General features: G+C 31.9%; 1 protein-coding gene across 2 annotated transcripts; it reads left to right on the plus strand.

Moving 5' to 3' along the window:
• The first annotated feature begins 6,588 nt into the window (after positions 1-6,588).
• Positions 6,589-15,702, plus strand: LOC114296435 (cysteine-rich receptor-like protein kinase 15). 2 transcript variants are annotated; one of them, XM_082920569.1, is made up of 7 exons: positions 6,589-7,528; positions 13,680-13,799; positions 13,890-14,098; positions 14,250-14,460; positions 14,592-14,829; positions 15,034-15,184; positions 15,280-15,702. In XM_082920569.1, the coding sequence occupies exons 1-7, from the start codon at positions 6,667-6,669 to the stop codon at positions 15,586-15,588; spliced, it is 2,100 nt and encodes a 699-aa protein (XP_082776695.1). In that variant the 5' UTR covers positions 6,589-6,666; the 3' UTR covers positions 15,589-15,702. The 2 variants fall into 2 exon arrangements, with proteins under 2 accessions (XP_082776695.1, XP_082776696.1); XM_082920570.1 differs by having other exon boundaries at positions 6,591-7,528; positions 13,893-14,098.
• The last annotated feature ends 2,180 nt before the right edge of the window (positions 15,703-17,882 follow it).

Raw genomic sequence — 17,882 nt, forward strand, 5'->3', positions numbered from 1 at the left:
CATGTGTTGCATTAGGCATATTTCATTAGTTAGGATCATGTATTTTTCTAACTATTTTCTCTCTTTTGGCTCGCCTTGGGAATTGGGGTAAGCTTTGATGCTTTAGCATATCACATAAGTGTGATTGTTGCCATATCTAGCATGATACCATGAGACTAAGTGCTTCAAATAATGCTAGTGGATGAAGGGTAATTGCTTAAATTGTGATGATTTGAGTAATGTGTATATGATATCACTTTTTCAAGTGGTATATTTTGAAACAATTTCAAACAAACATGAAATTAAAGTGTTCCATTTTTTTTAAAAAAATTATTCTATATTTGTGTCCAACACATAGTAAATTAGTCTAATAATCAGAACAAAAGTATATATAATGTAAATAAGAATCACATCATGATTAGTAGAGGTCAATCTTTGATCGGGTAAATAGAGTGCTCAATTCATGACCTTTCCCTCCCGTATCTAAGTTCCGAGCCGAAACATTTTGGTGATAACGGATAAGTGACCTTTGGCACGAGTCCCAGGTTTTTAAAATTTTTCAAAAATATTTAGGTGACCACTCTGTAATCTGGCAAAGCAGTCTATTTTGACATTTTGATTCAAAATCGATTTTTCAAAAGATTTTCCGAATTTGGACTCATTTGTGTTTATCTATTTCGCATGACACTTGTGAAATCAAATTCAGAACCACGAGAATCCGAACTATAAGGCTTTCGTATTCGAAATGAGTACGAAAACGAGCTATATATTCCTACCCATGAGCCTATGTCTAGGGGTATAAATCTGGCCCAACCCGACCCATGTTGGGCCTCGCGGGCTCCGACCAAAGTTCGGGCCCCGACTAAAATTCGGGCCCATGGGCCAAAAAAATAAACACATGGGGTGTTCGAGCCTCGGGCTTAGGAGAGCTTGGCCATTTTATTTTTTTTTACTGAAATTTTATTGTTTTCTATTAAAAAAGATAGTGGGTCTCGGGCGCCCCAAACCTTAAGCAGGCCAACAAGTTGGGACACAGACCGGGTTTTAAAATGATAGCTCGGGCCCAATCCCAAATGGATACAAATGAGCCAGGTTCACCCCGAACCACGGGAGGACTTTGAGTCACCCACACACCGTGGATTATTTACATCTTGGCAGTGAACAGCTAATATGGTTTTATCAAAACCAATAATCAAAAGTAACTCACGTGCCCTACATCTTGGCAGTGAACAGCTAATATCGTTTTATCAAAACCAAACGGCCCATGGTTTCACAAAACCACCTACATAAAGCCTCCGTTTCGGAAGTGGGTTGGTTTTTTAACTTTTTGGTTTTTTTAGCTATTTTAGTTTGGGCTTAAAAGCTTGGTTTGGGAAGAGTTTTTTAGTTTTTTGGCTTTTTAAAATTTTTTTGTGAGAGAAGAATGTAATGATTATGGATTGAATGTGATATTTTGTTTGTTATGACTAAAATAATCTATTTTATTTTTTGTGATTAAAATAACCAAAAAAACTCAAACCATAACTTTCCAAACGAAGCTAAAATATTCAAATTACTTTTGAAACCTGACCGACGGGACGGCGAAGAACACCCACGTGAGCCCAAGCACCCAGAACACCCCCTTGCCATACGCGCTTAGGTGGAGCGTGTGACCACTCATGGTAAAAGTGTGTTTGGTTTGTATTTGTAAAATAATTTTTGACATAAAAAGTATAAAAATTTGTTTAGTTTATCTTTTTTTAAAAATGATTTTGAAAAATTATTTTGAAGAGAGAGTTTTAAAAAAAGTAATTGATTTAATGTGTATGAGAGAGAGAGTGATTTTAGAAAGTAAGTAACCAAACAAAATTTTGAGATTTTTTTTAGAAAAATTTGTTTGGTTTGATTACTCTTAAAATTTTGTTTGTAAAGAATTTTTTCCAAAAATTTTTCTCAAAAACAAACCAAAGAAGCCAATAGGGTGGGGGGTGCTTGGGCAAGTTTTAGTTTTTTTATTCATTTTGGGTCACATTATTTCTCATATTTTTTATTTACTAAAAAATAACATAGATTAAAAAATTCAAAAAATTAACTTTTTACCAACTTTCTAAAACATTACTTAATAACTTATAAAATTTATCACTTATTTATAATTATTTTTAAAATTTAAACTGAATTAAAATTTTCTCAAATCTTAAATCTAGTCTTGTGTACTGTATCATTAGCCTTGACCAAGCCTCCGTTTGGCAAGGGCTTTTTCAGGCTTTTTTGGCTATTTTAGCCACAAAAAACAAAATAGGCTATTTTAGCCATAACAAACAAAACATCACATCCAACCCATAATCATTACATTCTTCTCTCACAAAAAAAGTCAAAAAAGCCAAAAAGCCAAAAAGCCCTTCCCAAACCAAGCTTTTTAGCCCAGGCTAAAATAGCCAAAAAAGCCAAAAAGCTAAAAAGCCAACCCACTTCCCAAACGGAGGCTTTTGCATTCTGGACAAAAAGTCCCAACTCTCTGCCCTGCCACCCGTATATACCTTTTTTTTAAGTGTAAATTATATCAGTAATTTTTATAGTTTAAATAAAATGTTATTTTAGCTTTCATTATTTTAATTTAAATAATTTATATCTTACACTTTTAATTTTATTGTAATATAATCATTTCAATATTTGGTGTTAAAATTTGAAAACATAAAAATATCAGAGAAAAATTAGAGGAACTAAAGTAAAATTTAAAAAAATATAAGACCATTAATGTAATTTATTTATGACACCGATGATCTCTATAATTTCTTTTGAATTCCATTTCTATCTTGTAGTTTTGTACATAATTTTTTTCGCTTAATGCTAATGACAATTGACAAAGGAATTACATTACAACAAAATTAAAAATGTAGAGTTTCAATTGTTCAAATTAAAACTGTGATGATCAAAAACTAAAACTTTCATGTATTCAAAAAACAATTTGCAAAAAATAAAGATGCTTTTACCTCTTTTTTATTAAAATTTCTAGAATATGATTGTGAATTGTATAAAAGGGTTTGTATTTATTAAAAAATTTGCTGATATTGCTGTTTATCAGTCTTCCCCCTATAGCCGTTTCATTTGGAGCAAAGTCCAGCTCTATCAAAATTTTAATTTAACATTAAATACATTAAAAAAAAATTGAAGCATGATAATTTCCTGATAGTTCTCAGTAGACAACCTATAGAAAAAAAAAAAAAAAAAAAACCTAATAAAAAATCTGTGTAACAAATTCTAGGGTAAAATATCAATAGTCCTAATAGTTGAATTTAATTTCCATCAAGTCTTATTTAAAATAAAACCTAATAAAATTATCTCTAAAAATAAATAATTTGTGACCTTTTTTTTTGTCACGGTTCATACAAATTGTCGCTAAAACTTACAATTAGTAACTTTTTGTGACGGTTTTTCAAATTATCATTGAAAGTTGAAAATTGGTGACTTTCTTTGTGACATTTTTTTAAATTGTCAATAAAATTTATAATTAATAACATTTTTACGACAAAATTTTCAAACTATTGCTGAAAATTAATAATTAGTGATGCTTTTAATAGTGTTTGATGAAAATTTTCAAACTATCGCTGAAAATTAACAATTAGTAGCGCTTTTAATAGTGTTTGATGAAAAACACCATTAATTATCATAAGACCTATTAGATAATAAATCGATTTATTGGATAATAAGTCTACCTATTATGACTTACGTGTAAATCTCTCAAATTCTATTTTGGGTTTTATATATACTCATAATTATTGTTATAATTGAAATGGAAAAGGATTTTTTATTGAAAAGAATTCATATTGATTTGTGTAATTTACCCCCTAAAGACAAAAAAATTTAAAAAAAGTGTTTAAAAGAATATGGACAAACACCAGCAGTCTCTATATTTAGGTAATTATATTATTTTGGTTATTGTGATATCAATTGTCTTAATTTTAACCTTAAATTTATAATTTTATTTCAATTTATTAAAATCAGCTAAATTGTTAGCTTTTTATTTTTTATTTTTATTTTTTTTATGGAGTTGCTATTCCCACTCTATTTTACTCCAAATATACTCCCTTGTTTGCTCCAAATATACTCTATTCTTTGCTCCAAATACATTAATACCTTTGGAATTTTAATTTTTTTCAGGGAATGTATTTTGTGTAAAAGAATATTAATGTAACCATGTATAATAAATAACAAACAAATGAGTACATTTGGAGCAAAGTGAAATAGGAATAGTAGCTTATATATATATATATATATATATTTGAAAAATGTTCATATGAACAGGATGTGTCATGTTTTCATATACAAAATTTGTGAACTTATTCAACCCAATGAATTAATTTCAATTAATTCTGTGATTATTTTTCTCCAAAATCTTTAATTGATATTACCAATTAGATTAAATTGATACAACATTTAAAATTATAAAAATTAAAATCAAACTAATTAAAATTAAAATAATACAAGAAACAAAAGGCATAAAATAGTGATATAATTTGCCAAAAAAAACATTTAAATAGTGAGATGACATTCAATATTTTATTATTTAACGATGATATCATGTACTGAAGTTTTTCTCATTCAATTTGCAAGGTCGGCGAATGTATTCTTCACCGAAGACAATAATCAGTCAATCTAGAATTTTGAAAAGAATAAAGTTGTATGTATGAATTAATAAATTAATAGATAATATGGTTTAATTTTAAAAATTTTGAGTCTTTATAATTTTTGTAAAACAAAATTTATAGTTTTAAAATAATAATATTATAATATATATTAATACACTAATATACTAATTAATATATATAATATTAGGGGTTGTTTGGGGTGTCCTAAATGAGTACACATTTTATTTTTTTAGATTAAAAAGTTGAGAAAGAAAATATGAATATTTGGATTAATTTTTTGACTTTTTATAAAAAAAATATGGGTTTGGTTATGGTGTGCAACTTACACCTTACACCTTATACCTTACACTTACACCTTACACTTACACCTTTTGTAAAAAATTAAACCTTACACTTACACCTTTTTTGAGGTTGCACACCATGTGCAACCCACTTACACCTTACACCTTACACTTACACCTCACACTTACACCTTATACTTATACTTATACCTTACACTTACACTTTTTGTGTAAGTGACACATGGTGTGCACTTGCACACTTAAGAAAACTCCAAAAAATATATATTAAAATATTATATAAATAAATATGTTGAAGAAGAGAAGTAATGAATGGTTACGGTTGCCCAGTGCCTTGGTTGAAAAGGATATGGGAAGAGAAAAAAAAAAAAAGAAAAGGATATGTTTACTTTTCGGCCTTTGAAAAAGGATATGGGAAAAGATTGTCTATTTTTTGACTGTTGATTGGACGATGTTGTTTGGCTCGTGGGGCTAACATATGTCCCGTATTTTTAATCAGAACCATTCAATGTGTAAAACTCGTCGAGTACTATATTTTTGATGTTCATTGGATATTGATATCTATCTGATCGTGTTAGTTTGTTTGTCACATGTTAACTATAACACCATCTATTTTTTATATAAGATTAATTTGATCATGTAGTTAATGATATTCGATAGACGTGATTTTTTATAAACATATAGTACTTGACGGTTCTACACATTAAACAATTCCAATTAGAAAAAAAAAGACCCATAATAAACCTCTACGGGCCTAACTTTACCCTCCAATATATACATGTAATAATTTTTATTTTTTCCTTTCACTCCTATGCGACAAGGTCTGTACCTAAGCAGCTATAGACGTGATTGGTATTTAATATTATGTTTATTATTATTATTATTATTTATTTTTTTATATTTGATAAATAATGATAACCTTTTAATTTTTTTTATTATTTTTTGACTTTTTAATTTTTTTTTTAAATTGAACTTAACCTTACTCTTTTGAAAGACCATGTTGGTTTGATTAGTCAAAGTAAGCGCTAGGCATTCTATATAGGGGTGAGCATGGTCCGGATTGAATCGAATTGAAGTAAAATTAAGATTAATTTGTTATTTATGGATCCTGAAAAATTAGAACTAATTCAATCTGTTTAAATCGTGAAATCAATCCGAACCAATCAATTTAAATACGGATTGGATCGGTTTAGGACCACAGATTTATATAATTAAATAACAAAAAAATATATATAACATTTTATTTTCATAAAAATATAAATATAGCACAATATTAGTTTCACAATAGCGACAAACTGTTTTAGAATTTAAACAATCATAAAGAAACTAGTTCCACCATAAGTATTTAGACCATTACAAATTAACACTAAAAACTAGCAAACAAAAGTAATAAAAGAAGATACTATGCAAGTTTAGGTTTGGATTTAAGTTTTATATGAAATAAGAGAAAATATTATGCATGAGGGTGTATAATAAAAATATAGATTATTTCTATACGGTCCAGATCGGTTCCAATTCGGAATCGTGGGATTCAATCCGGAACCAATTCGTAAACTACAGATTTTTAATTTTTCAATTCGAAACCAAAGCACGGATTCAAAAAACCAATTAAAACTTACTGAATTAAACTGAACTGGAACGGATTACGAATTTTACACCTTCCTTACCGAGCCCTAATTCTATATGTGTACATCTTCTTCTCTTCAAAATCTTTCGCAGCAACCACTTTAGCTATTCTTGAAAAAAAGTTGTAAGGAAACATAATGATGCATATAGTTGTAATAACTCCCTTGTTTTTTTCTCTATTGCTTCTGCTTGTTATCCTCCCACACTGTCTGATCGTGGCACAGGTTTCCTCCATAGATGCGATATGCCCGGATGCCAATTTCACTGCTGGTAGCCAATTTGATATCAACCTGAACCACACCCTCAACCAGTTACCACTTTACCTTAATAATGGTAGTGGCAAAGCGATCTACCCCAACGTGACAGAAGGGGATGACCCGGACAAAGTTTATGCTCGGTTTCTCTGCATCGGTGAGGTTTCCCTGAGTGACTGCCGGAATTGCCTCAACCAGGCAAGCAGTGAGATTGTAAGAAGATGTCCCTTCAGAAAAGAGGCATATATATGGCATGATGTGTGTTTTATTCGCTACTCAAACAGATCTTTCTTCTCTATCATGGAGATAGGATCATTATTTTGTGTTTTTAACACCGGAAATCTAACTAATCCAGGTGATGAGATTTTGGGAGGTCTGTACAACGATTATTTGTATAAGACATTAGATAATCTGAAAATCGAGGCAATTTCCAATACTTCTAAGCCTACCATGTACGCAGCCAGCGATAAATATATTTCCACTCAATTGAAGTTGTCTAGCCTGGTGCAGTGTACAGCAGACTTGCCACCAAACCGTTGCCAGATATGCCTGTCTTCTGCTGTTGACTTTATTCAAGTGTGCTCTGCTGGAAAGACAGAAGGGAGAAGTCTTACACCAAGCTGTATCGCAAGTTATAAGTACCACTTTTATGGGAGCCTTCCTTCTACTCCTCCTTCAGTGGAAGCTCCTCCAACCAACTCCTCGAATGGAAGCACTTCACCTTCGTCTGACAACAGCTCGAGCGGTGAGTTTTGATAAATAATATCCTATATTTTGTTTATGAATTTGGAAAGAGGTTTGAAAAGAAAAAATAAAATAAAAAGTGTATATAACCGTGTAAATAGGTGAAATATAAATATATTTTTTTGTATTTTTTTTAAAATTATTTCTTAAATTCATGAATCAAATATAATTTTAGTAAATTTTTATAAGGATATGTAAACTAGGAGTGATCATGGATCTGTTCAACCTGTCTAACCTGAACGATCCAACCTAACTCGATTGATTTTGGACGGATGAGTGTCTTTCAGTAGACGGATGCGAATAAAATATTTCAAAATTTATAGATATGATTCAAATGGCGAATCAACCATCTTGCACTCACATGAACTCAATCCGCTCGTAGATGAAATTCAAAATAAAAACAAAAAAGAACTACTGACCAATAACACCATATATTAGAAATAATAAATATATATTTTTGTGAAAATGAAAAATAATACCTTAGAAAAATACATGCGTGGTATCATGGCCTATTATAGATAAATATTACATATTTTTTCAGATTACTAGTTATTGGAGATTATAAAAGTAATGAATTATAATTCAAAAAAATACTTAAAATTTATAAAGTCCAAACCGCTAAACCGATCTCATCTAACTGCCAAGCCAATCGCATTTATTCGCCAACCCACACAGCCTGCTCAATCTGCATCGGCCAAACCGGTGGACGGATGCAAATTGATTTTTTTCAATCCGCCTAATTTTCGATGGATGGTGGATAGGATGTCACCTGACTCGACCTAATCCAATCCGCGATCACCCCTACTTTAAACTAAGGAAACTAATATATAAGTCCATTTTCTAAATTTATTTTTAGACCCAGTAATATGTAAAAAAGATGATTGACTACCAATTAGAGAAAATGTGAAAGAAATGGTTATCATAAATATTCTAATAAAATGCTACATCACTGGATTTGAAAAATTAGTCTAATTGTTTTGATTAGAGTCGCAATACTTTTAGACCAAATGGTGTGCAAGTAATATTTGTCAAATATATATTTGAGTTAATTATATTTTTTTTCTCTAAAATATAATTCTTGTATCAATTTGGTCACCAATATTTAATTGTGTCAATCTAATCCCTAATATATAAAAATATTTCATTTTAGACCCTCAATTAGTAATTAGATTGACTCAATTTAAACATTAGGGACCTAATTAAAATGCTTTTATATATTAAGGATCAAATTAATACAATTTAAATATTAAAAATCAAATGACAAAACTCAATTTTAGGAAACAAAAAATATAATTAATCACATATAATTTAATGGGATATTTACCGATAAATCTCATCCTATAAACAGTTTTACTAGTTGGTCCCAAGATTGTTTTGTTGTTCTCATTAGTCTTGTTAGTGGGGAAATATATTCCCATTTGATCATATTTCCTTTGTTTGGCCTAATTTAGTGGGACAATTGTGCCCTTCCATACACGCACGTTCGTTTTCGGTGGGATTAGCCTGTTCCACACAACCAACATCAAACACACACCAACCCAAAACAAATAAAACAACACACCCAGGCTCACACATCATGCTCTCACAATGTGAACACCCAACAAAAAACAGAGCATGTCCCACACAACCAACATAAAACACACACCAAACCGAAACAAAACCGGGATGCGTATCTAAGACGTTTTGATTTGGATTAAGTTTGATTTGTAACCCATAGTTTATCGCGATTTGCCCTATCTTCGTCCCCAAAAAATCTGGAATTACCGATTTCAGTTTGACGATCATCCTTGATTGCGGATTGAGATGTGAGGTATTTACAGTTTAGTTGTTTGAGTGTGGTGAGTCGTTGCCACATTGATGGTGAGATGGTGGGAGATATCGACAGTAAGGGGCTGTGACAGTGCGAGAGTTGTGTGTTGTGTCATATATGGTGATCGTTGACAGGACGATGACGGCGAGATGTGTTGGTTGGGTGTGTTGTTTTATTTGTTTTTGTTTAGTGTGTGTTTTATGTTGGTGTGTTCATGTGTGACTCTATATAAATGTTTATTCATCTGTATGATGAACACGTGCAAATTGAGGCTCACACATCATGCTCTCACAATGTAAACACCCAACAAAAAATAGAGCATGTCCCACACAATCAACATAAAACACACACCAAACCAAAACAAAACCGGGATACGTATCTAAGACGTTTCAATTTGGGTTAAGTTTGATTTGTAACCCATAGTTTATCGCGATTTGCCCTATCTTCGTCCCTAAAAATCTGGAATTACCGATTTCAGTTTGACGGTCGTCCTTGATTGCGGATTGAGATGTGAGGTATTTACAGTTTGATTGTGTGAGTGTGGTGAGTCGTTGCCACATTGATGGTGAGACGGTGGGAGATATTGACAGTAAGGGGCTGTGACAGTGCGAGAGCTATGTGTTGTGTCATATTTGGTGATCGCTGACGGAATGATGATGGCGGGATGTGTTGGTCTGGGTGTGTTGTTTTATTTATTTTTGTTTGGTGTGTGTTTTATGTTGGTGTGTTCATGTGTGACTCTGTATAAATGTTTATCCATCTGTATGATGAACACATGCAAAGTGCCACACAACCATTTTCCTAAGTCAAACAAAGATTACTTAAGTCTTTTATTTAATATAGAGGACTAAATGGATCACAAGTATTAATTTGGGACCAAATGGTATACAAGTTTAACATTTAGAATTTATGAGTAACTTTCCCTAATTTAATTACCCTTTTACTATAAAATAATAAAATCTAAACTAGACATCGTGGGATGGGATCCTCCCAATGCGCCTCAATAATATTGTTGGGCACCCACCGTATCTTGGTTTTATTATTTTTAATTTTTAATACCACTGTGCTCCTATCCTATCCTATCCTATCCTATATGACAATTACCATTCAAGTAAAATGAGCATGTTTTAGGGGCAATAGAGAAAAAATAGGAGAAATTTACATTTTTCACCTCCAATAATTACTCAAATTTTAGTTTAACTCTTGTATTTCAACTGTCATTTAAAACTTCTAAATGATGGGCTAGTGGGAGAATCATATTGAAACATAAGCATAATTTTAACACTTAATTGTTAAGATTAGAAGATGTGAGACAAAGTGAAAGTTAAAAGAAAAATTTCAGTGTTTTTTTTTTCTTTCTTTCTTGAATATTTTAAAAAATCAAACTATTTATGAAAATAACACATTTTTTAAAACTATTTAGTAAACTAATCTATTTTTTGAAATTACATTTTCAAATGCACTTTCATGGTGATATGGCCACCTTACGGTGCCAATGTAGGCATGTTTAAATCATATTTTCAAAAATATAAGTTTACCATAAAGTTGCATTTTCAAAACACAATTTCAGTCCTGACATGAAATTGCATTTTCAAAATGCAATTAGTCTGTGCATTTTGAAAATTATATTTCAATATGAAATCTCATTTTGAAAATATTATTTCAACATAAGATTGGTATTGCATTTTAAAATCACATTTTAAGTGTATTTTCAAGAAATCATAATTTAGGAAACACTATTTTTTGGAATCACATATTCAAAATACAAAATAAAAACGATTAGTTTAATTTTTATTGTTTTAATAAATTAAAACTAGTGTGACAAAAATATACATCGAAAATAATTTTTGAATTTTTAAAAATTGTTTGCACTCTTAAAAAGATAAAATCATGTGAAAGTAATGAGTGTTTTTATTTTTTTATTTTTTTACTAAATTAGTTTCAAGGTTTTTTTTTAAAAAGTTTTAGAAATCTTATTCTCAAAACGAGACCGAATGAGTTGGTATACTGAGTTGGTATGCGAATCCATATTACAAAATATTTAAGAGAGCAAAATTTTATTAAGTTCATAATCGACATACAGGGGATTTCATTAAATATTTAAGATAACAAATTTTTTTATTTTTTATTTTTATGTAATGAAATCGTATGAATTTGGATTCAGTACTAATACAAGTTTTCTATGTTAACTATTTTTCAACATAGAATTACATTTTGAAATTACGATTTCATTATTTTGCATTTTCAAATTGTGATTCAATAAAATCATAATCGATTTAACTGAAATCTCATTTTCAAAATGTGATATCCAATCTTATTTTTTTCATTTTCAAAATGATATACCCAATCTTATGTTGAAATCATAGCTCAAAATAAGTATTGAAATATAATTTTCGCATTACTGTTGAAATTGCATTTTGAATGCGCAATTTCATGGCAGTGTTGAATTTGCGTTTTGAAAATGTAACTTTAAGGTAAACTTACATTTTCAAAATATCATTTTCGCATTACTGTTGAATTGTGTTTTCAAAACGTAATTTCATGACAAAAATATAACTTTAAGGTAAACTTACATTTTCAAAATGTGATTTTAATAGTCAAGTTGGCAACTTCATGTGGCCATATCACCATGAAAGTGTATTTTAAAGATGCAATTTTCTCATAAAATTGTGAGAAAATATCATTTTGTCCACAAACTTTCATGTGTTTTTCAATTTGACCTCCATACTTCAGTTAATATCAATTTTACACCCAAACTTTTAAAATTCTAATCAATTTGGCCCCTACTGTCACATTCCGTTTACAATCGGACGGAATGTGTTGACGTGGTACCGAAATTTATTTGAAATTTCATTTTACCCTCTAAACTATACCTTAGAAATCAATTTGCCCCTCAAATAAAAAAATATATATATTTAATAAATAATTTTTTATCTCGATAATGAAAAAAATTAAGGCTGTGTTTGGAGAAGCTCTCCAAACACATTTCCATCAATTGATTTGAGTGTGGTATTTGTTTTGAATTTTCAAATTATAATTCCACATCCACTTTTGAAGACTCCTTTTTAGGTGAGAAAATTTGGCTAATCTAGTCGTCCTCCCAGACGTCTGGCCGATTGATCTGAATAGTGTTCGGTTTTTTTGTTTTGTTTTGTTTTTTTGTTTTTTTTTTTTGCATCAGTTATTTTTATATTTTAAATAAAAAAAATTTCTAATTTTTAAATTTTTTTTTTATGAGTTTTGAATAGAATTTTGGGTTGTGTGTTTAGTTAAGAGTTGTAAGTTTTTGCATTAAATATCAAATGTCACATCATTCATTTCAAACTCAATTCAAAACTCTTTTCAAAACTCATAACCAAACAAAATTTTCACACTCAAATCATAATTTCAAAACTCACAAATTCAAAAAATAACTTTATTCTCAAATTATATTTAGAAAATTCTAGCAAACACTACCTAAATTTTTTTATATTTGGAGGGCAAATTGATTTTAAGGTATAGTTTGGGAGGTAAAATGAAATTCTAAATAAACATTGATGTCACTCAGCACAATCCGTCCAATTGTAGACAGAATGTGACGACAGTGGCCAAATTGATCAAAATTTTCAAAGTTTAAGTATAAAATTGATATTAATTGAAGCACGTGGCTTAAATTGAAAAATGCCAAAAATTTGGGGGGGCAAAATTATATTTTCTCTAAAATTACTTTTTGAAGACGCAATTTCAAAAAATAAGTTAGTTTGTTAAATAGTGTGAAAAGTGTGTTATTTCTATAAATAGTTTAATGTTTCAGAATATTATGAAGAAAAAACAAAAAACTCGAAAAATTTAGTAGTTAAACTATATATATATATATATATTTTTTTTTTTCTATTTTGGTCTTAAACTATTGGATTTTTGTCAGACATTTTCCCTTCAAGTAACTCTTTTTCCATCGTTAGTTATTATTATCCGAATCATGTTAACAAAAATTCGATAGTTTTATGATCAAATTGAGGGTTGGGTTAAAATAATCTAAAAGATAAAATAAGTTAAAATAGTTAATAAAATAAAGTGTCACATTCAATTTATAATTATTTTTTTTTCTCACAATCATCAAATTAACTACAAAAAAAAAAAAGCCAACAAACTTCTCAAATATAATTATTTTAACAAAGCTAAAATAGTCAAAAAGTCAAATAGACAATTAAAATAGCCAACTTCCAAAACAAGGCCTAAATTTAGAATTTTATAATAATTTAGTGGTGAACAGTGTAATTTACTCCTTAATTCTTATTATCATTGAGCACTGTAACCCAAATGGCCATGATATAAATAGTTGTGAATTATTTGCTTTTTGAAGGAAGGAAAAGAAAAATAATTACAATTACCAGCACAAGTCTATCAGTATTCCTAGTGGTAACACTGCTTGGTTCTTGTATCTGCTACCAATGGAGAAGGAAAACAACACTTGCACAGAAAGGTAATTATAGTCTAGTGATTTCCACAATTCTATTACAATTACAACCCACTATTAGTTTTTTTTTTGTTTTTTTTTTATTTTTTTTTGTAGAAGATAATGGAAATAGCTCAGAAGTTGAATTGATTGACTCGGGTGGAGGAAGATTTGGCAATGACTACAACGGTGAAAATTTGCAAGCAGAGAAGCACGCGAAATTACAAGACTTTCCTTCATTTCAGTTAGATATTATACTTGCAGCAACAGAACATTTTTCTGAAAAAAATAAGCTCGGAGAAGGTGGATTTGGTCCAGTTTATAAGGTACTTATGACGTTCAAGACGAATCTTTGAATAGTATAAATCATATATAGCTTATCAATTGTATACATTGTGGATCAAGTGATTGACAATGCAATGTGAGGTTCAAAAGGCCATGATTCTAGTGACTACGTGACTTGAAATTTGTTTGCAGGGTACATTACCCAGTGGCAGAGAAATTGCAGTTAAAAGGCTCTCAAGAACTTCTGGCCAAGGACTAAGAGAGTTCAAGAATGAAGTCATTTTAATCGCAAGGCTACAACATAGGAATCTTGTTAGACTCTTGGGTTGTTGCTTGAAGGAAAATGAGTCATTGCTCATCTATGAGTACATGCCCAACAAAAGCTTAGATGTCTTCCTCTTTGGTTTGGACTCTTTCTAGTCTAATCACTTACTATTTTCTAATCAATCCAATTTTAATGCAACCAATACAAAAACAAAGATCAATATGAACATATATAGTAATCAATATGAATTTTATTTGTTTAATTGTTAGATTCAACTAGAGGTGAACAGCTAGACTGGAAGAGACGCTTTCTCATAATTAATGGAATTGCTCGAGGCATACTATATTTACATGAGGATTCTCGGCTTAGAATTATTCACAGGGACCTAAAAGCTAGCAACGTTTTGTTGGATCATGAGATGAATCCAAAGATATCGGATTTTGGAATGGCAAGGACTTTTGGTGGAAATCAAAGTGAAGCCAACACAAATAGAATTGTTGGATCATAGTAAGCCATTTCCTATTTCCATACATTTACATATGTAAATTTGTAATTTTTAGTTGAATCATGGTTTATGGTGGTGTAGTATAGGAAAAAAATAGTGAGAATTTGATAATGAAGCTAGGACTTCATCACATATAATCATGGAGTTTCTAAAGTGCACGTTCGTCTAACATGATATTATTTGCTTGATGTTCTAATCTACAACAGTGGATATATGGCTCCAGAATATGCTATGGAAGGATTATTTTCTGTTAAATCAGATGTTTTTAGTTTTGGGGTTATCCTGCTTGAGATAATAAGTGGGAAGAAGAATAGTGGCTTTCATCTTTCTAAGCACGGTTATAGCCTCCTTACTTTTGTATGTTTCTATCTCTCTATCCATTGTTATATGAAGAAGCATAATTAATATATATATATATATATATATTGATTTTAACTTGAATAATGTCACAGGCATGGAAATTATGGTCTGAAGGTCAAGGATTGGAGTTGATGGACCCAATACTGGTGCAGTCATGCGTGGTAAGTGAAGCGTTGAAGTGCATCCATATTGGATTGTTGTGTGTCCAAGAAGATGCAGCGGATAGACCCACTATGTCTTTTGTGGTTGTTATGTTGGGAAGTGACACCGTGACACTTCCTCAACCAAAACAACCTGCGTTCTCGGTTGGGCGACAAGTCTTAGGATTAGCTGAATGCTCACAAAATCTTAACGTACTCTCTGTTAATGAGATAACTGTTTCAGATGTATCACCTCGGTGACTTATAGTATTAAATTATTCTTTTCCTGGTTCTGTGAAATGATTCATGGACATTCACTCATTGTATAATTCAAATATTTTTAAGAGATGTATAGTAAGTTGGATAATTCACATCTATTATAGTGTGCTAGTTGAGAACATTTACATATTAGAAAGTGTGGGGAAGTATTTTGTGAATGATGCCATGTGGCCAAGATAGTCCGAGATGTCGGCTAAGGTGCCACTTGGATGAGTTATGTTACTGAGGTGATCACGACATTGTCGAGATGTTCTTCTGTAATGCGGAATCTCGAGATATTCGGATAAGGGACAAGAGTCCTAGATCAGATTAGGCTCTCAACCTGGATAAGGATAAGGCTTTTTAGGAGTTTATCCCTATATAGGCGAGAGTCCGAGATAAGCATTGAGCTTGAGTCTTATGAAGTGAGATTTCTAGGGGACTAGGTCACTGGAAACTATAAAAGTGAGGTACTCTCATGGGTCTGAGGTAAGTTTTTGCTTGTGAGTTTAAATACTATTTTGATATCTGTGAGAGATAAGATTTACTGACTTGATCGTCAGAGTGCCCCCAGGTAGACGAACCACCGCGGTATTCTCATCTTCTTGTTGCCAGGTAGTTGGCTCAATCTATTTCTGCCAATGCTCTCCAGCTAAGTTCCCTGTTTGGTTGTGTGGTCGGAAATCAACACCCACAATTTGGCTCCGTCTGTGGGAACATAGTTAGAAAAGATGGCCAACAATGGACAGGAAGAGAGAATTAGAGACGACATCCACAGTGAGAAAGAGGAATATGTGGATCCTAATGCCAGAGGAGAGAATCGTAATGAAGGATTGTGGGAACCAAATCCTGGGGTGAATGATGCCGGCAAGGGGCTCAACGGCCCAAGAAAAGGAGGCCGAGATGAGTATTACAATGAAAGTGATCTCCAGGTGTGGAATGACAGATGCCTGAGAAGGGATGAGGAGATGACATGGAGAACAAGTTGACAGACCTGCAGACAATGGTCAACTTTATGATGAAAAACAACATGATGCAACCATCGTTCTTGTTGCAGGACACACCAGTACCAGCAGCCAAAACTGATGCCCTGAAAGGAGGATATAAGACAATGTTTGTTGTCCCACAACATGGCAAGGGATAGGGAAACTCACATCGGCCATCAAAGGATGTCAGGCGTATAGAGTCAGTATGAGGTGAGTCGTACAGAACACCACAAACCAAAGGGACCTATGTCAAGGGATCGCGGCAGATCCAAGGGCAAGGCCGTTATTTTGATGCAGTGGACGAAAGGAAGTCCAAAAGAACGCCCAATTACACCGGAAGTAGCATGCTGAAGAGACTGAAGACTATTGATAGCCGAGCTCTTGATAGAACGAACGAGGACTTGAGAGATTACCTCCAGAAAGAGAGACTCAACGCCGAGATCACATCCAACATCTAGCTGAAGATGCCATTCTCGTTGGAGTTGGACACGTTTAAGGCACTGAAGATATTCAACATGTCTAGGTTTCAGATCTACGATGGTAAGTTTGATCCAAACTTTCATGTTGGTTTGTATTTGAATTCAATGACTTTGTGGAGTGGGAACGAGCAAGGTATTCCCATCATCGTTTGGGGAGATAACATCAAATTGGTTCCATAAGTTGCCGAAAGGAAGTGTAAAGAGTTGGGAAGGCCTGATCGAAATGTTTGTGGCCAGGTTTGTTATGAACAAGTTGTGGCCACTGAGGGTAGACTCTCTATTGGCTTTGAAGTTTAGTGATGGCGAAGGTCTCAGGGCTTACGCCAAGTGTAGACACCCAATTTTTGACCGCCCTTAAGACTTGGGTACCTCAGGTTGATCACTCGATGATGAAAGTTATGCTATACAAATGTTCGATTTCTTCAGCAAAAAGAGCTTCTAAATCCCAACCTTACACCCCATTTTGACCAAAACTAATTTAGACCTTAAAATCCTCTTTTTCAAAATATTTTTCCAAATGTTTTTAAGATGTTCTGAGGATCGTATTTCGTTTAAAATATTGCACTTTTCGGCAAACCTAGTAAGGACAAAGTGGAAATAAATTAAAAGGAGGTGAACTCTTTGAAAAATCGTTAAGAACATCTTATTTAGAGGTTTGCAGCTGAAGGAAATAAGAGGGGAGGGAAGAAAACTAGTTGGGGGAAAAGTTATGCATCAATCCGCTAGGATAGAAATGAGCAGCCTTCACTAAAATAGGCATATCTCCTTGAACATTTAGAATTTAGATATGAGGCCACCTCAATTGAATATTAGACTCCTGAGGCTTCAATTT

The sequence above is a fragment of the Camellia sinensis genome, chromosome 3, assembly GCF_055761805.1.
Source record: "Camellia sinensis isolate YWXY chromosome 3, ASM5576180v1, whole genome shotgun sequence".
Lineage (NCBI taxonomy): Eukaryota > Viridiplantae > Streptophyta > Magnoliopsida > Ericales > Theaceae > Camellia > Camellia sinensis.